Source organism: Microtus oregoni, unplaced genomic scaffold (assembly GCF_018167655.1).
Source record: "Microtus oregoni isolate MIOR12 unplaced genomic scaffold, Mior012 000005F_ref0000423, whole genome shotgun sequence".
NCBI lineage: Eukaryota > Metazoa > Chordata > Mammalia > Rodentia > Cricetidae > Microtus > Microtus oregoni.
Window position 1 is genome coordinate 44,099,075 of NW_024543064.1, and position 20,304 is coordinate 44,119,378.

General features: G+C 46.9%; 1 protein-coding gene across 1 annotated transcript in view; it reads left to right on the plus strand.

Moving 5' to 3' along the window:
* C8a (complement C8 alpha chain) overlaps positions 1 to 19,337 on the plus strand; it is a 73,387-nt gene extending 54,050 nt beyond the window's left edge. Inside the window, exons 9-12 of the mRNA XM_041652463.1 lie at positions 7,301 to 7,426; positions 8,563 to 8,720; positions 13,598 to 13,820; positions 18,030 to 19,337. Coding sequence (XP_041508397.1) covers positions 7,301 to 7,426; positions 8,563 to 8,720; positions 13,598 to 13,820; positions 18,030 to 18,181 — 659 coding nt within the window. The 3' untranslated portion in view covers positions 18,182 to 19,337. The remainder of the gene's footprint in view (positions 1 to 7,300; positions 7,427 to 8,562; positions 8,721 to 13,597; positions 13,821 to 18,029) is intronic.
* Positions 19,338 to 20,304: the final 967 nt, after the last annotated feature.

The window sequence follows — 20,304 nt, forward strand, 5'->3', positions numbered from 1 at the left end:
TTGATTGTGAAGAGTTCTATATTCATAGCTAGGCAGTATGAAAGGGCCCAGCAGGCCTTTGCTGTGCCTGCTAACCAACCAGTCACCCTGAACAGACAGTCGCTAGATTCTAACAAGCTCCAGGCTTTATCCCCAGTTACCATGACAACCAGATTTCACGGTGATGGATGGTATTGATTGACTGACAGACTCCTGGTGTCTTGGCTCTGTCCCCATTCCCCTTAAGTCATTTGCATACCCATGGAACTGAGAGACACCCAGTACTATCCTTCCGACTTTGTCTTGATTTTGAATTTCCACTTCTAATATCGTTGAAAATATCTTAAAGGAGAAAAATCTGAGGTGTATCATCATTCTTCCCACCCTTAGCTTTGCAGGCAATATAGCATGGCATAGAGAGCATAGGCTTTGGTACCTTGGGCTAGCCTCCTTGGATATGTACTTACCTATAATCCGGGTTTGCTTCTCCTGCTTGCCCTCACCCATGTCTCAGCAGATTATACTATTTAAGCGCTGATAAAGAGAACCTGTTGTTATCACAGATTCCCCAGCCTCTTCCAGTTTCACATCTTCCATGTTGAGAATCGGGAACTCAGAGGCTCCGTGCAGCCTGCAGTTTTTCCCCCAAGAGCAGTAAGCGGCAGTGTTTGGCCCTTAATGAAACTTCTGTGAGCAGCTAATATGGCATGGATTAAGACATTGAATTGTCATCAAATCCCATGAGGGGGCCATACTAAAGCCACCTTCTAGGTAGACAAACTGAAGCAGAGTGATGTCAAACAGCTGTCCAGACAGGCACCGGTCAGAGATGGATTCTAGTTCATGTAGACATCATTTCAGAGTCTGGCCTCCCACATGCTGCTCCTTGTCATGGCCAATGCCATCGTGCAAAATCAGAGAACTGGAAGCAGAAGGCTGGGCTGCGGTCCTAATATGGCCACGGTCAGGGCACTACATGGCTGCCATTCTCTGAGTGTCCTTGTGTTAAGGGGACATCGCTGGAAGGCAACCCTTGCACAGCTCTTTGTGGGGGGACATCACTGATCCTGGTAACATGTGATGAGTGCTTCTCTGCATAGCCACTGGCAACAACGACATTGACACTTGTGGATTTGGGTCAACTTGTCTAGCTTTCGGAGACCTGATTCATGAGTTTGCTAGTTATGGAGCCTGGGGAGAGTGAGCCAGCCATATTAGCCAAGGTATATTGAGTACAGCATTGCACTGCTGGATGCTGTTTTCTGGCATTCACTAACAGAAACCACTGTTCCCATTGTAAAGATAGGGGAACTGAGGGTAAAAACTTAGCAGCTCACTATCAGCTAATGGCTTCAGATTTACACTCTCAGCCAGCAGACTAACCCTTTTCTAGCAAGCTCATATAGGACCAAACCCTCCCTGCTGATGACATCAAACAGATGACAACCCTTTATCAACTACCGAGACTAAACCATGATTCATACGAAGCTCTGGTTTTTATCTTCCTTTAAAAGAAAACAAATGACTTCTCCAAAGCACACATGATTCCCTACATGTTTTAGTGCTATCATCTAGGAATGGTAGGACAAGCTGGTACCTGAACATTCCTGGGGGCTTGGAACATGCCAGAATCTGTGCTGAACTTTTCTTCACCTCATGATGACTTCCAGTCTAATAGAGAAAAAAAAAAAGGACAAAAAAGAAAAAATTCCTAGGGTATGCTAAATACAAGTCCTGGGGAGGGGGGGAGGGGGAACACAGAAATATTGTAGAGATCCCTAGGGAGTGTGTGGCGGGGGGAAGGCTAGCTCGAGAAGAGCCCAAAAGGCTCAACAAAAGAGACAAAAGGGCTTTCTGGCCACAAGGAGTAACACATGCAAGGCATACAGCTCTCGTGTCCGTGAGCTGGTTGGCGAGACACATGAGTTTAAACAGACTAATGGAAGCTTGGAGAAGGCAGGTGAGTTAGCCAACCTTCTCAACCAGTCCAGCCACAAACTAACCAACGATCTTTCCCACTGCAACAGCCGGAATCGTGGCTAAGATTCCCATTTCCCTTGGGAGAGGCTGGTTTTCCAGGCAACTGGTGTCGCGAAGCAACACAGTGGAGAGATCACAGTCACCTGAGTGGTAGTTGCTTGCTGCAAAAGAGATAAATAATGCATCACACCTATCTGTTTTCCACTTGATGCCTTTAATCTGAGCAGTGACAGAGACTCTCTGTGTTCTGGCACCCCAGAAGTCAAGCGGCCTGCTTCTCCCTCAGAGCCCTGCTGATCCTGCACTTCTCACAAGAGCCGCGAGAGGACTGCCCTCACTCCTGTACCACAGCCATGCCAAATAGGAAAGCAGACAGCAGATGTGTTGGCCAGAGACATTGTTTGAGCCCCTGGGCTGCCAAGCAGACATTAAAGCAGCCCTTCTTGGCACCAGACTAGAGTGAGTTGGAACCCGTGGGGCCATTCCCACCTTTTCACTCTAGAGTTTAGGTCAGCCTTTCCGAGTACGGTCCTGTTGCTGGGAACATGAGCCTTCCGTGCTCTCCCTCTGTCTCTGTAGCCTACATTTTCTTGCCGAGTGCTGCTTGTCCCACCTGCATCTAGCACCCTCCTTTGTTCCCCAAGGAAGCCTGTTCAGGCCTTCAGCACTACATCAGAGTCCTCCTTTATGTCTCTTTACCTGTCTCCCCATACTCACTGTCCTTGGTCCCCTCTATTCCAGAGATGCCTTGTGTGCGGCCAAGCAGCGTTGTGTGCTTATCAAAGTTGCCCCCAATGCTTTTTTGAAGCATTTTTGTGTGATCTTAACATTTCAGAATTTCAGTGCAAAAACACCTCAGGAGACCTCTGGTCTTCCACTCTTCTCTCCTCCCTACTGACCCCGCACCTCCATTGGCAGGCAGGCAGGCAGGCAGGCAGACTGGCAGCCCCTGATTGGTCCTTTTCATGGTGGGCTTGCTCTGCCCTCTGAGTCAGTTCATCTCTGCTTGGCTTTTGATCAACAGGATGAATCTCTCTGGTGGAGCCTAAAGCCACCTTTAGGAAGTCTCCGTCCATCTGATGCTAGTTCTTATCCCAGTACCCTCCCCTTTTCATACACACAATCCTTTTCCAATCCCCTGGGGTCCCTCTCATTCAGCATGTGCCCCCAGAGAAAGTTGTCTGATAGAGATATTACTCACACAAGGAGAGATCTTTACTCTCTCAGATAAACATTCCCTGTTCCACAGGTTAGGGCTTTGAAAGTGGCTCAGCCGCTAAAGTGCTTGCAGCAGAAGCAAGAGAACCGGAGCACAGGTTCCCCAGGATCCCCAGAACCCAAGTAAATGCTAGTAACCATGACAGCCTGCCTGATGAAGGCCTTGTCATATCTATCTATCTATCTATCTATCTATCTATCTATCTATCTATCTATCTGTCATCTATCTATCTATCTATCTATCTATCTATCTATCTATCTATCTGTCTGTCTGTCATCTACCTAGCTATCATCTTTCTATCTACCTAGCTATCATCTTTCTATCTATCTATCTATCTATCTATCTATCTATCTATCTGTCATCTACCTAGCTATCATCTATCTATCTATCTATCTATCTATCTATCTATCTATCCTTAGTTTGCTTTCTATTACATAAAATGATTGCATCTGTAATAAAGACCATAATCAAAATCATCCTGGCTTACAATTCCACATTAGTCCATAGGAAAGGAAGTCAGGGCAGGAATCTGGAGGCAGAAACTGAAAGCAGAGTCTATGGAAGGATACTACTTACTGGCTTGCTTGTCATTGCTTATTCAGAGAGCTTTCTTATACTGCCCAGGAACACCTTCCCTGGGTGGTACACCCAAAGTAGGCTGGGCCCTCCCCCATCCACCATTCATCAAGAAAACACCCTACAGACCTGCCTACAGGCTAATCTGATGGAGGCATCCTCCCAGTTGAGGTCTCTCTTCCTGGGCCAGGCATAGTGACACACACCTTTAGTCTCAGCACTTGGGGGCAGAGTATGGTGGTTCTCTGAGTCTGAGGACAGTCTAGTCTACATAGGGACTTGCAGGACGGCCAGGGCTACATAGTGAGCCCTGTGTCAAAAGTTACTTATTTATTCACTTAATAAATTTTAAAAATAAAAAAGAAGTTCTCTCTTCCTAGGTGACCCCAGCTTATGTCAAGTTGACAACAAAACAAAAACTAATACTAATTAGCCCACCAGATCAGTGAGCTCTGGGTTTGATTGAGAGACCCAGTCTCAAAGATAGACCCATGAAGACTCCCTAAATTTCTTGGCATCAATTTTGGGCCTTTATACACATAAACATACACACACAGACACAGACACAGACACAGACACACACACACACACACACACACACACACACACACACACACGACAAAAGCATTTATCGCCATAAGAACACTGAGGACATGCACCCTCTTGGTGTTGTAAGCTCATAATATTGTGTTATTAATTAGAGGAGGAGTGTTGGATAAGAGACCTCATAACAGAGATTTCATGTTTATTGATTAGCAACTCTCCCTTTCCCCATCTTTCCACATCTGGCATCTGTTAGGATCCCCTTTAATTCAATGGGTTGCACTACTTTAGATACCTCATGTAAGGAAAAGCATGAAGCCCTTGTCCTTCTGAGACTCATTTCCTATGTGTGGTATAATGTCCTCAGGGGCCATCCATTGTCATAAGTTGTAGGATCTCTGTTCTCTTTCAGGAATTTTAATGGTTAAGTAAGGTTTACAGAAGGAAAATGTTTTTATTGGATTCTGATTTTTTTTTCTAGCCTGGGAGGGGAATCTGAGATTTTATCTTTATTTTTCTGGTTATCATTTTCATCTGGCTTCATCACCCTGATAAACTGGGAGTAGTCCGGAAGTTTAGACCTTATCTGTTCAGATCCCCATATTCCTAGGGGGTACCTGTGTGGTTGGTATTTTGCCCCCAGGGTAGAATATTACAACTTCCCCCAAATGAGTCACAGTTCTCTCAGACTGTAAATCCAGTCACCAGAGGGATTTCTGAATCCTGATTAGTAACTGGAATTAACTCTTGGCTTTCCTAATTCTTACTCTGAGTAAATGAGATACGGGTGACGGCTGTGCCCATATCCAAGGCCATGGTAGGGGCACTGACTGAACCAGTATGTGCCACGGCTCTCCAGTAAGCTACCAGACATCTTCTGTGGAACCACAGTGTTCCACTTATCCTGGACTCACCACCTGAGAATCATCCAAGACCCTTGCTTAAAGCAGATTTCTTATTTCACAAAAATCCAGACTCAGAATGAAAGGAAATGGGGCCTAGGAGTCTACACTTAATCCACACAGTCACGTGTGGGGCCATGAACCCCAGAGTTCAGAATTCAAGAGCTTCAAGCAAGTCTAGTTTGACTTGACCAAAGTCAAAGACATCCTGTGGAACCTGGGTGGGCGGAACAGGTCTAGAACATTGGCAGGGTGTTCTACAGATCAGGACACCTGTCTAGACCACACTGGTCCTCCACACCAACTCCAAACCTACTGTGTTCTTCCCACTGTGCCTCTGTACCCTTTACATCCATCTCCCTGGATCTGTGTCCTTGCTTCCAATATTGGTTTCTGTTCCTGCATTCGGATGCAGGTTTAAGCTCCTCAACCTGACCCAGCTTGTTGTCCTTGGTGTCCCAGCGGGCTCTATGTGGCTACCTGTTTGTAGCATCTCTCACGATTTCTGTTAAGGTCCGTCTCATCAGCTCTGTCGCATTGCAGAGCTGATATAGATTTGTCGTCTGCTGGTCCTTGCCTCGCCCCTGCTAGCCTTATAAGGACAGGACTTCAGCTAATCAGATTCACATCCAGCCCACAGGAGTTTGAACTCAAGATGGCTATATTGCCAGCACGTGATGTGCCGGGATGGTACACAGCAGGTGCCTACTCAATTTCTCTCTCAGAGAACAGGATGCTTAAGTCTGACTCAGTGACTGGGGATAGTGAAAATGCTGCAGGCTTCAGGGCCAGACAGCGATCCCCGTGAATCTCAGCTTCCGGGCCTGCAGTCACATGGCCTTAGGTGAGCTAATTAACCTTTATAAGCCATAAGTATCTCAACTATAAATAGAACTGTAGGCTGGGTGTCTGAAGGCTCGTTAGCTCTCGACTCTATGAGTCTCTGAGTCACGTCCCTCCCCTTACTGTCTGGTACTCTACTCTTTGAGGTCCTCAGAAGCCAAAGCCAGTGCAGTCAAGTCTCACAGCTCAAACCAAGCTCGAATTCCCTTCTCCTGCACTTCATGGCACTGTGTCTGCAGATCCTCACTCCCCAGCCCTTTCCAGTCCCACTCATCAGGCGATGACGTCGTTAATCCCAGGGCACTCTGTCATTCACGGAAGCAATCACTCTGGCTTCTGGCTGTGAATTCTTTCCATCCACTTTTGTTTATCACTGTTGAAGCATTTTTTAATCAAAACAATTAAATATGCTAAATCTTCCTCAATTAGTTGTGCATTAAAAATGAGAAGTGCTTCGGTGGAAATGGCAGAAGAAGCCCTCTTCTTGGTGCTAAGTGGGTTGCTCAGAGCGTCTCTTGCTCCAGGCACTCCATCCAGCTCCAGAGGTGTACAGAAACTGACAGGCAGAGTGTCACAGAGCACTTCAGCTCTTACAGACTTAAGGGGGAGCAATCCCTGCCTTCCATAAACGAGAAGCTGAGGTCAGTGGGATGGGGTCCTTGGCAGAGTTCACAGAGGGTGACCTGGGATTGAAGTTGTGAGCCTTTTCTTCCATCCCTTCCTCATACGGTCATGACGTTCACTTTTTTCTTTCAATTACCAACCATTTGTTCTGGAAAAAAAAAAAAGACCGAGCTCCTGCATAAAAAGAACAGTGACAAATGAGAGAGAGGGGCATTGTGCTCCTAAAACACTTCCTGAAGTAAAGTGTTTGAACAGGAGCTTGGGTGGGGTTCAGACAGGGTGAAGTGGGAGGGAAGAGGGCCCTTATATTGAGGGATATCCTGTGTGAAGCGGGGTGAAGACCAGGCTTGGAGGGAGGTGCATGCCCTGGAACCAATGCTCCAAGGAGACTCGGAAGAGAATGGCAAAGAGGTAAAAAAAAAAAAAAAAAAAGATTGAGAGTCTAGAGCAACTCGTATGGGCAGCGCCGGGGCTGCCTCGTTTCTACAGGTGTTTGGATGGCCGTCCAGGAGAGAAAAATGAAGATGCCTCTAAAGCCAGAGGAAGCTCTCCCTAGCCTGAGCCGGCTGTGCCATGCAGTTGTCATTTCGATCCCTCCAAGGCTGAGGACTTGGTTTCTGTCTTCCTACTGTAGGTGTGACCGCGAAAGACATCGGATATTGCATCGGAGGTTCCTTGGGCCTGGAGTTTGGAGACCATTTCACCTTTGATGGAGGGTTATCGGGACAAACCTGTGAGAAATCTGGAGCTGCTAATACTGGCAAGTATTTATCAGTGGGTCTCCCCTGAAGAGAAGCCAGCCTTTCCTTGGGACACTCAATCCATGTAAACAATTGTCTTTCCCAGCTGATTCCATTTCTCTCACACTGCAGATGCTAAGTAGCCCCAAACCATGGCCAGTGTAGAATGTCTGCTTTGGGTCCACCTCCTTGCACTAAAGCTATCTCAAAAATACTCAATAGTCTAAGAATCCTTCCCAGATTTCAAGGGTTCGACAAAGACCCCAACAAGGAATGGGGTGAAAAGGGATACTTAGGTAGGACCTGTTATCATTTCATCAGGGAATGGTGCAGAGGGAGTAGGCAAAGTCCTCATGAGAAGAGATTATGACTCCCACGTCCAGGCTCAAGGAACGATGAATAGTGAGAGGATGTGAATGGATAGTCAACATCTCTTGAACGCATCAGTGTGGGTGATTTTTACATTCACTCAGTCACTCAACTGTCAAATACAAATCAAAATCTTTTCTGGTGCGGGACAGAGAACCTAAGAAGCATGAAATCAGCGCATGATGAGGCAGGCAAAGTGCATACGAAATGGGCTTAAGTTATAACCCCCCGCTTAGGTTATTTACGCCTTGGGTATTAAACCAAATAGCTCCATTTCTGATGACCTCTCGACCTCTCTCCTTGATCTAGCAAATGCTTTGTCACCAACTCCTTTTCCTTCCTGACTAGCCCGTCCGGCTGCTTGCTTCTCAGTGTCTTCACTGAGTGCGACAGTGACATCTGCCATAGCCTCTGCAATGTTTGGTAGGGAGAAAGAGCAAGAACAAAGCAGAGGAGAGAGCGAGGAAGGGGGGAAAGAAGAGAGTTGGAGAGATGGTGGGGAGAGAATTCAAGAACAAACGGGTACTGGATAAACCCCTGACCCACTGAGCTTTCCAGTCTGATAAGTCCACATTGGGTTGGGTTGGCTTGGCTTCTCCAGGTCTGCTCCACTCAGAAGATGCACACTTTCTGTCTACCCCATTCTGCTGGCTATTGGATCCCGTAGAAGAATGGGTCTAGTTCTAAGGAGAGCTGATGAACACTACTAAAAAATCTCATCAGTAGAACTTAACCACCAGTCCTCTGGTTTGGGAGAGAAAAGCTAACTCTGCCTTCCTCTTGACAGATAAAAAGAATAAGAACTCAGCAGTAGAGGACATCATTTCTCGGGTGCGAGGTGGCAGTTCTGACTCGGGCAGTGTCTTGACAGAAAATAGGAGTATCATTACGTACCGGTCCTGGGGGAGATCATTAAAGTATAACCCTGTTGTTATCGATTTTGAGGTAAGTCTTTTCGCAGTTGAAGAAACCCTACGTCTATAAGGAATGAAAGTGAAGCCGACCAGATCATTTCATATTTCTTATTATGAGCCTATCAAAGAACAAGATTAAATGTAACGGCACACTGAACTGGTGCCCTTGCCCAAACCTGCCTGGAGGGAAGATGTGGCATTAGATCAGACCCACAGGACAGTTGGGGTCAGAAACTTACTGTCTGTTTGGGGTCCAGGTGACCAAGGCAATCCCCAGAAGCTCTGCAGGGCTGGACATGAGACCCCAACTTGCATTATTGCACAAACTAATTTAAAAATTACATCTGGTACATTAGGAGGCTATAAAGGTTACTAAAAAACTGTCCTTTATATGAGTAGCAAGACAGTTTACATGTTAAGTAGCACTATAACAGAATGATTGGATGTGGCTTTAAACAGAAGGTTTCAAGTTGTAGCACTCCTTCTACCAGGACAAATATGAAAAAAAAATGACTTTTTATAAGTAGGTCAGTATGACAAAAGTATTTGGTAGCTACTCATGTTTAATTCCTATTGTGCTCATGGTCAACCGAATGCAAACGAACAACCAATTCTCCCAGTTGCTCCCTCAAAGGAAGAGCATGTGGTGGCTTCTATCACAGATTCTATGGCGATGCAAGACTGGTTCTTGTTACTTCAGTACATGGAGTGTTGAATCCACACATCCACCATGAAAACTCGATGAAGCTTAGCTTTATATTGCTTTAACTACCCATGAGTTCTTTCTCATCACTGAGTATTATCTTCTCTTGGTTGCCTGTCTGAGGGTTTGACCCGCAACCACAGCTGTTTACATGTACACGGATCTACATAATGGCTAGGATCTGTATATGAAGGGAACAGGCTTTGGGGAGGCATCACCTCTCTTACTACTGTGATTCCACATGCGTCCATCTCCCTGTAAATTTTTAACAGCTGAATGATAGTCCGTTCTTCAGAATGCCATGTTTTCATTAAAGGGGCAGTCAACAAATATTGAACAGATTAGGAATCAGGTCCAGAAAAAAAACTAAATGACTTGCTTAAGCCACTAAATGAGTTGCCAGATAGTGCCTATGTGGCAGGCTCATGGACTGTGTGTTCAGTTCTCATTCACCTCTGCCTTAGCACCTTCTTTAAAACACTGATTCTTAGTTGGACAGTGGCGGGGGGCATGCCTTGAATGTGAGTGCTCAGGAGGCAGAGGCAGGTGGATCTCTGTGAGTTCGAAGCTAGCCTGATCTACAGAGCTAGTTCCAGGACAGTCAAGGCTAGACAAAGAAATCTTGTCTAGAAGAAAAAAAAAAGATTACAAAGCACTGATTCTTAACCATGGTGTAGGGTGCTTTTGTTGCCCAGGGGAAAAATGGCCATGTGCCAGGTCAGTGCTAGGCAATGTGACAAGGACTTAAAGAAAGAAACCAGGAATCCTGCTAAACAACCCACAGGGGACACACAAGCCCCTCAGCTAAGAGTCCTCCGGCCTGACATGCCAACAAAGTTTAAAAAAACAACTGGCTTTGTTCTTCTCCTTACAAACTGGCTTCCACTAGCTGTCAAGACGGCCCTTCCAAAACAGTTCTGAGTTCAAACTTCTAAGAAAAGTATTATTGTTGTCCCAATTCTTATCTCCCTATCTGTGCCCATTTTCTGCATGTATTTAAACACAGAGATATTATGTCTACAGACACTTCTAAGACATCACGACAGTTAACCCTAAAACCATTTTAACACCCATTCTCTGGGAAGAAGGAAGGTCAGATGGATTAACCTTGATTTTGTTTCTTCTCCAATAAGTAAGGGACCACTTTCAGGTGTCTGTCATTCACAGAGGGGCTGAAAATTGCTATCATCAAGGTATTAGTGGATTTGGGCAAAAACTGTAAAATAGATGTCAGGAGAATGTGGTGTGTGTGTGTGGTGTGTGGTGTAAGCTTTCACAGTCAAGATGTGGACTTGGTTTTACCTTGAGCAGAAGTTCCAAGGGGAGGGCAGAGCCTAATTTGACGATTGAGACTCTCTTTGGAGAGAAGCACTCAGGGTTTGGGGTGGGGAAAAGAGTGGTTCGGATCATGGCTCATCCCCGCTTCCAGGTGTCACCTTGGTCTATTCCTTTTCTTTTAGCCCACTGTGAATTACATAACAAAGAATGCTAGACTATAAAGTTGAAGAAGGGGCTACTCAGGAAATCTTAGATGAGAAAACAGATCCCCAGAACTAATGGACCAGCATAAAAGCTTGTAGCAAGCAAATGACAGCCATGTCCTATTAACTCTTTAATATCCATCATGGCTTCACAACTTTCACTACTCCCTGAGACATGTATGTCAGCACACTAAATCACAGATAGGTTTTAGAGTAGTGAAATAAAGCCAGTTTTATGCTTTAAAAAGAGGGTGGAGAGGGATACAGAGAGGAGATAGATTGATAGACAGACAGGTAGATTAGATAGATAGATAGATAGATAGATGATAGATAAGATAGATAGATGATAGATAGATAGATGATAGATGGATAGAGAGATAGATAGATTAGATAGATAATGATGCATGGAATGGATGGATAGATGACATGGATGACAGATAAATGGATGGATAGATGATGTGTGGATGGATAGATAGATGATGGATGGATGGATAATGGATGGATGGATGGATAGATCACAGATTAAGCAAACCAGTTAGGAATTATTAGAAACCCAAAGTAGAAATGGTATCAGCAGTAACTATTTATTCATAGCTGGTACTTAGACTGAGTGAATTCTTGGGTCATATTGTATTATTCTGTATTATATACATTGTGTTGAGTATGCATTAGCTTATGTTATGTTGCTTCATTGCTTGTCTCTCTGACTCTGCTTATCTATAAATTGGATATGATCATTGCTAGTACATTTTAAGCTCTGAAATTCTAGTATCCTTTCTTCTTTATCCCTCTCTCTTCCTAAAAAAAAACACCAACTTTCCCCAAGAACATTTCCTGAGGGTCATGATAAGAGGGGAGGGACTTGAGTCTGCTTCAAGGTTAAGGGGAAGTTGTCCGGTGGGGCTTTCCAGGTAACTGGAACCCAAAGTTTTCTTTAATCAGGACCCTGGGCAGTCCTTTTCATACTTACATCCTCACAACGGGCCCAGTTCCCTGATCTCTCAGTTAGTGATTATAGGAACCTTTGCTTCCCCTGTCTGTAGGTCCCTGCAATGGCCTCTGACCACTCACTGAGGTCTGTTTGCCATGAGTCATTCTGCCAACATTTCCAGGAACCCATCAAAGTTCTGTGAAGTGCCTGTCCTTGACTTCTGACTGACCAGGGCAGCTCTATCTGACCTGAGCAAATTGCTTCTCCTGTTGGGGCCTCAGGTTGCTCCCTGGTAAAACTAGAGCCCTGGAGAAAACTTTCATTGTAGACCTTCTTCAAATACATAGCATTGCAAGGGCAGTGCTAAAGACAACCAGAGGCAATGCAGTTGGAAGAGCAGAATACACTCCCTGCCCGCTGTTGTGTGGGGGCTGCACTCATCCTTGAAACTGTATTAGAGGTCAAAGGTCAATGGCAAGTGTCTACCTCGGTTGCTCTTATTTTACTTTTTGAGAAAGGATCACAAGACTTGGCTCTTGGTGATGACTGGCAGTGAGTCCCCAGGCTAATCTTGTCTCTGCCTCCCAGTGCTGAAGTTACATACAGGAGTTGACTGCTGTGCCTAGATCTTTAAGGTGTTAGGGATTCTAACTCAGGTCTGCAAGCTCACACAGCAAACACCTCACTCACTTGTCCCCAGCATGGTCTGCTTTTTTGCTAATGCCATTTCTAATAAGACTGGTATGTTGCTGTATGTTAGTCTCTCTCTTACACTGTTTTCTTACACTTGCTCCTACATTGTATCATGAGGATTCTGGAGAGCAGGCAATGTCCCTAGGCTTAGAAGGAAAACTGAACCTCTCAGCCATACAGCTAGGCAGCAAGCAGCATTCACCTCACTTTTCTAGGTGACAAAACCGTGTCACATGTCATCTCCCTGGGTCTTCACAGGAAAACCAGAAGGCAAGGTGATAATTCCCATTTTTTCAGATGCAGAAGCGAGGTACAGTGGGTCACATGACAAAGACCCCATAGCAGGAAGCAGGAGAATGATGTCCTCTTCCTACTGGTCCTATCGCTTCTCAGCCCAAGACAGTTTTGCACTTAGGACATTTAGTAATGGCATAAGATGGGTATGGTTTTCAGGACAAGGGTGTTGCTGGCATCTAGCCTGCAGAGTCCAGTGATGCTGTTTAACAGCCTGTCGCTCACAGTCCAACATGCTCCTATCAGCACGTTCTTCATTCTAGTCAACAGAATGGAGACAGGGAAACGCTGGTGACCTCACTTGGAAATGATGCTCATCCACCCACAAACCATTGGGCTTGCATCACTAAGGGATCTGCTTCCAAAGGCAACAAAAGTCCCTGAATCAATGCCTGTGTTAAAGGGGGACAGACAGAACCATTAGAAAACACATGACTACGTAGAAACCAACCCATTACTTGGTTCTGTCTTCCTAAAGTTCTGGAAGCAAGAAGTGATTTGGCTAAGGTAGCTGCTAGGTGCTCTTCTTACTCTGATGTATAGAGAGCATCTGTTTTGGCGCTATTTGGATCCATGTTCAGAATGGTTCTTGCACTTACTGCTCATGTGATAGTGAGCTGGTCACACGCACACTCTGAGTCCCCAGTTCCTCATCTTTGAGATGACATGCTTAGTGCCATTCCAGAGAATGGCGGTGAGGATCTGCCTCTGCAGCAGGCTTTCTAGAAGCCTCGCAGCCAGTCCTTGAGCTCCGAGAAGGTGGGCAGAGTCAAAGGAGAATCCCTGAGTTCTTCTTGTACCTGCAGATGCAGCCCATTCACGAGCTCCTGCGGCACACAAACCTGGGGCCTCTGGAGACCAAACGGCAGAACCTGCGCCGGGCCTTGGACCAGTATCTGATGGAATTCAATGCCTGCCGCTGTGGGCCCTGCTTCAACAACGGGGAGGCCATACTCCAGGGCACGAGCTGCAAGTGTCAGTGCAGCCAGGGTCGGCAAGGCGCTGCCTGTGAGAAGATGGGGCTGGAGGGTAAGACTCATGCACTCCACCCTGCCTCAGCCTGGCCTGGATCTGAGGGGCCAGTGCAGAAGGAACCTTTGGTATTTTAGCCTCTTTTCCTAGGTCCTCTCTTTGATTACCCTAAGAGTCCACAGCCAAGAGTTTTATAGTTCACATACTATATTTAATCCTTCTTCCATTTTCTCCCTGCTATCAAGGTTTGCTGCCCAGGTTTGCTGGTAGAGACACGAGGCATAGGGCCTCCGGAGCCTCTGGGCAGGATATTCCCCATGGCTCTTATCGCTTCTAGTGGTTGGCAGCAAATCTTGGAGTTGCCTGGTTTGTAGACACCTCACTCCAATCTCTGCCTCCATAGTCATATGATTGTTCTCCCTTGCCCCCTCTCTCAGCTTTTCTCTTAATGGGATTTTTCACAGCAAAGACCAAATTTTCAAATAAGGTTTTGTTCACAGGTATTGAGAGCTGGGAGTCAAATGTGTCTTTTAGAGAGATAACTTATGTAAGGAGTTACTACTAGATACAAAATTGGGGCCAATGGGGTCCAGGAGTGTATAACTTTGGCATAAATCAACTCATTAACCAGCATTATGGAAGAAATTCATCAACAGGAGTAAAACTCTCTCCTTTTAGGATGAAGTTGGGGGGACCCTGGACATGAATCCCTTATATTTCATAAACCACTGGTTAAACACTTCTTTCTTGGGGTCTCAACTGGTTCTATCTAAGTATCTATTGAAGTCTAATCTCTCTCTGTCTCTGTCTCTGTCTCTGTCTCTGTCTCTGTCTCTCTCTCTCTCTGGCTGAGGAGAGGAGCCCAGGCACAGGGCAACTGTTCTATGGTGGTTTATGGTCCAGCTTTTTTTATCCCGAGACAGGACTTCACTAAGTTGTCCAGGTAGACCTTGAACCTGTGACCTCCCACCTCAGTTTCTTAAAAAGCAGGGATTACAGACCTATGGAGGCCTGGCAAGCTCAAATAGTATCAATGCATGTATTAGTACCTAAGTTTTCAGCTTAACAGCCATACAAAGCTGCTTTCCTATGGTGCCCAGAATGAAGGCAGAGTGCACGGGTGGCAAAAGCAATGCATACATCAGTTTCGTTTGGCTATCATAGAAGAACACATACATAGGACAGAGGCAGTCTGGATGGAGAAATCACAAGGTAGTGTGTCCATAACGACACGTGGAAGCACAGAGTGGGAGGGTAGGAGCCATTGGCTGAACAGACATATGTAGACAATAAACAAAGAGCATGCAGGCCTCTGACTCAGCATGACACATCTGTCCCAGAGTAAAGGGTTCTGTTCACAGAAGTAACGAGCTAGAATTGTGAGTCGTCTGATGTGCCAGAAGCTCCGCTCATTTCCACGTACTTCATCAGATGTTGCTGAAGCGAAGTGGGGACACTATGGTATAAGAGGAAATGTGGGGAAGACTGGAGATTGTTGGCATAGAGAAGACTCAAAAGGACAGGGCTCCTAGGAACTATCATGCTGGAAGGGATGAGATGTGTTCTGCATGGCCATTGAAATCAAAGCTCAGGACTAAAGCAGCAGAGAGATGCTGGCAATGCGGGAGGACTTCCTTCCAGATCCACCGTGGCACGTATGGAGGGAAGGGTGTGACCGTGCAGGAAGTCACGGATGAGATGGTAAGGTTGCCTCTTGGAGGCCTCCACCTAAGAGTCTCTGAGCTTCTGACTTAGGCGAGGGAAGGACAACATGAGGAAGAGATGCTAGTCAGAAGCTGGAAATAATCCAACTCTCCTTGGCTGGGAAGAACCCCAAACAGCAATTTCCTTACTAGTCAGAGGTAACAGCCTAGATGATCTTGTCTTGAGATGAGATAAATGGCGGGCTATTATTCCTGCGTTTGGAGAGAATCTCCAGGAAGGAGCACAGCTCCGAGGTCAAACATACCTTTGAATTAAGTGTTAGTGATATTCATGTAAGCAATGCTATAAAATGAAATTATATCGGTATAGTCCTCACGTGCCATGCTGAAGATTAAACCAGCTAAAACACATAGCTGATTCCATGTCAGCAAGCAGAAGGAAGAGGCTGTTGCATTCCAGATGCTATGGACAGAGCATACTTGGGGTAGCCCCTTCTCTGCTCAAGAACAGTTTAGATCTCAAACTGCTGCCTCTTCTCCAGAGGAGGAACTCTGAGAGGAGAGACCCAGGAGAGTGAAGGAAAGTCCAAATTTGAGAAATATGGGTACAGAGAATAAAAACTACCACCATTAACTACCAGCTTCAAGGCTCTTGCACTGTTTCCTCCTGGGAGTCGGAGAAAGCCACTGTCTAACTATTTGGGAATTGGTGAATTAGTGGTGGGGGAGGGGAAAGATACTCCAACCTGAGACAACCCAGCTCCAGAGTGCAGGGACTCTTCTGATTTCACCAGCAGGGTATGCACTAGGTTGCAGCCCCTTCAGTCAGGCAACTTTCTCAAAGGGACCAAGGGCCACTTGACAGACATAATGACCCTTCATTCCAAGCCAGCATCATAGCCGCACATCCTGTGTGTGAGCCTAATTGTCCCCACAAGAGCCTTCGAAGATAAATGCTCCTGTTAGTATCATTTACTGAAGGAGCCTGGGCCAGGAGGAAGGTTGGATAACTTGCTGAAGGTCATGCAACTGGAGAAGGTAGAAACAGAGAGCTGGACCATGGGAGACTAATGCCAGGACCCATGGTCTTGACTTAATGTTTACTATTGAGTCCGTCTCATGTCATAGTGTTCCCAACGTTTTGAATGAGAATAGAGACATCTCAGTCACAATCACTTAAGGGAGTGGGGAGCAAGCGTGGGCTAACCAGTTGTGGATTTCAGTCAGGCCTGACTTCAAGACACACTTGTGATTCTGTCTTGGCCATTCTAATTATTCCCTTTCTAGGGCCTGGTCCACACAGCAGAGAGATAAAGGGAAGAGGGGTCACTTAGACACATCTCTCGCAGGGCAAAGGTCAGACAGTTCTGCTGAACCACACTGTGGGCTGTGGGGGAGGTGTAAGATGTCAGTGATCTGGGTGAGGGTAGAGGACGGGGCAGGGGGGGGGGCGTTATAGCCATGGTCTCAATCTTTCTGCATTCATTCCTCTCCCATTCAGCTAGCTGTCAGCATTGCTGCGAGCTTCAGTACCCCTCCAAGTAGGGTGTGGACATCTGGTGGCCTCATGGCCATCTCACTCAACTTTCAGACTGACAGAGATTAAGCTGGCAAGGAAAACTAAGGCAGAGAAATCTGTCAGCATTCACAGAAACCCATTAGAGTCCCTGGGAGTATTCCCAGCAAACCTTTGCCATCAGGGTCAGCATCACAGAGGTGGGAGAAACAAGACCACGAATCCCGCTGTGGCTGCCCCATCAGGGAGTATAATTACAGTGCTGCAAGGGACTTGGAGATAATCTAATCCAATGATGATTCCAGTGAGATCTGAGGAGCCATGGGAGGCTAGGGCTTGCTCCAGGGGAGGAGGGTGAGCCCAATAGTCACCCTTGCTTCAACAGAATTGCTCTGCTTTCATCTGAATTAGATGTGGGGTTCGTGGAAGATTTAATTTAGGAAAGAGAAGTACTGATAGAAAATGATGAGCAACTCTCATTAGTTTAGTCTGTACTTCTTGTAGAGTCAAAACCTTAGCCTTCCTGGGTGAGAGGGACTTGCAGAGACGTAGCCAGTGGAGCCAGCAACCCTGGGCGCTTGGTTTCTAGATTCCACACTCACTGCAAGCATTTGGAAGTTTTGTACAGGCAATCTGTCATATCCCAGGACCCATTGCCAGACTCCAATGGGTTTGCTTCGAAACTCACACACAGAGCCTCAACAATCTGCTCCAGAGACCTCTAGCTATCTCTCTGCCTTGGAGCTGCAGAGTGGCCATAGTTCTAGTTCCTTACACCCTCCAGTGACTTGGCCTCATGTCCCCAGAGAAGCATGCTTCCCGCCTTGCCCTGCCATCTGTCTTTCATGCAACCGTGGATTCCAATTTCATGAGATGGGCTCCCAAGTGGCCTCTCCTCACTCTGTGCAGAGTTTCAAATGAACCGCGAGGCAGCAAGCATAGAGGTCTTGCTTGGCTACCCAGGGCATTTCCCCAAGGAGGGACTGCAGAGCATTCTGGAGCTATCAGGTGACCTCCTGCCAGACACCCGCAGCCAGCTGCTCCTCCTGCCCTAACCTCTTCCTCCTCTGGCACATTTTCCTGCAGGAGTCAAAGCAGATGGCCGCTGGAGCTGCTGGAGCTCCTGGTCAGAATGCAGAGCCGGTACCCAGGAAAGGAGGAGACAGTGCAACAACCCTGAACCCCAGAATGGAGGCGCCCCATGCCCAGGGAAGAGCACACAGACCCGGGCCTGCTGAGTACCCCTGGATGCAGCCTGGGAAGACAGCGAATTGCTGTTCCAAGGGAATGCAAGCCAACAAAGACCATCTTCTTCATACACTCATACAACTTTTTCTTGTATGAACCTCATGATTCTCAGCCTCTACCAATGAACTGGTTTCAAAGCTGCCTTCCTGTTTCAGGGGGTTGTCACCCCCCATACTTCTCAGAGCCACCTTTCTATCTTACTGGATAAGCCAGCTGTGGTTTAGACACATCAGAAATTGTTCCTCGTGTTTCTGGGGGCGGGGGCATAAGCTGCAAGATCAAGGTCCCATCAGGTCTAGGGTCTCAGGAGGCTGTGCTCCACTTTATATATGCCCCCTTTGTTGTGTGCTCACCTGGTGGAGGGCTAGGGAGTCTCTGGGACCTCCCTAAAGGGCTTTACTAGTCCTGGTCATGAGAACTTTGCCTTCATGACTCAGTCACCCCTCAAAGTTCAGCCTCCTCATGCCACACCAGGTAGAGGATCTCCAGGAGGGATTTAGAGAGACTCCAACATCATTCAGACCCCACCACCTCTCCCCTGCCCCTCTAATCTGTCTTCTCCCCAGAAGCAATCCTATCCAGAGGCAGAAACTGGGCTGGTTTCATTCGGCACAGTATCTTCAGATGCTAAGGCTGTGCACTGCAGATCACAGGGGTCCAGTCAGCAGCAGTCACTGGGACGAGTGAGCAGACCAGTTTACAGTGAGGTCTGCACTGGGCAACCTCCCAGAGCTGCAGGGGGGACTTGGAAGGGTCATTCCGTGAAGTCCCTGCCCTTCCGGAGAAGAACCCATCCCACCAGCCAGCTCGCAGTTCCCATGCACCTGAAACCCTTTGCCAGCTGCATTAGTTCAGGTTTCTACTGCTGTGATAAAACACCGTGGGCAATAGCAACTTGGGGAAAAAGGGATGATTTCATCTTACATGTCCCACTCACAATCCATCATGAGGGCAAGTTAAGGCAGGAAGGCTGAAGCAGAGACCCATGGAGGTATGCTGCTTACTGACTTCCTCCTCATGCCTTGCTCAGCCTGTCTTCTTAAAGCACCCAGGACCACCTGCCCAGGGATGGCAATACCTACAATGAACCGCCCCTCCCCCATCAATCACTAATAAATACGCTACAGACTTTGCTCACAAGGCCAAGCTGGTGGGGGCATTTTTCTCGACCGAAGTTCCCTCTTCCAAAATGTGTTAAGATGAAAGACTAGCCAAGCCAACATCCCAGGCCTAACCTTGCCTTCTCTTCAAAGTTGGTAGATTTCATAGCTATGAAGCCTCAGAAACAGAGGACTGACTGTACCCATGAAAAAAGAGGAGCCCCTTGGGCTGCTGGAGATGAATGGGTAGCATCAACGTATGTAGCTCACACATGAAGGCAGAAGGAGAACAAGCGGGAGACAGCATCTTCCCGCAGTGTGTAGCCGAGGCAGCGCGGGTTCTACGGGACCTGGAAGGACGTGTCCATGGACTATCGGCGAAGAGAATTGTGAAAAAGAAATCCGGCCTGAGACAAAGCTTGAAGGGGAGAAAGACCATGGCGGGGGGGGGGGGGGGAGAGGGGGCACTTGCAGGTGTGTATGTGCTGGGGGTGGAGAGTGGAAAAGACAGCAAAAATAAAATCAGGTGTAGGAGGCCATCACAGAGTTATTAGCATCATGATTGTTATTCCCATGTTGATAAAACATGTGCTTCAGAGGCTTACCTAAATAAACGTGGTTCTTTCCCCCGAAAGAATGGAAAAAGGCTCTGTTCTTGCTTTCCGTCGTGTTGTTGTGTGCTTTTTTCCCCCTTTAAAATTAGCTTACATCCATAATTAGCTCACATTCACGATTTGGTGATTAGCAGCAGCTACACACTAGGGAGGGACTGGGGGCCAAGTGGAAGAGGCCGAGTGGGCAATTGACGAGGACTTTCAATCTTGCTCTAAACAGTCATTCTGAAGCTCCCAACCTTGGCTGCGCATAAGAATCACCTGGGGAATTTCATAAACCCTGATGTCCACAAGCTGCATCCCAGACCAATTAAGTCTGAACCACCGGGGGCAGGAGCCAGCCATCAGCAGTTTTCAATGTTCCCTTGGCAATTCCATGCGCAGGCAAGGCTGACCACC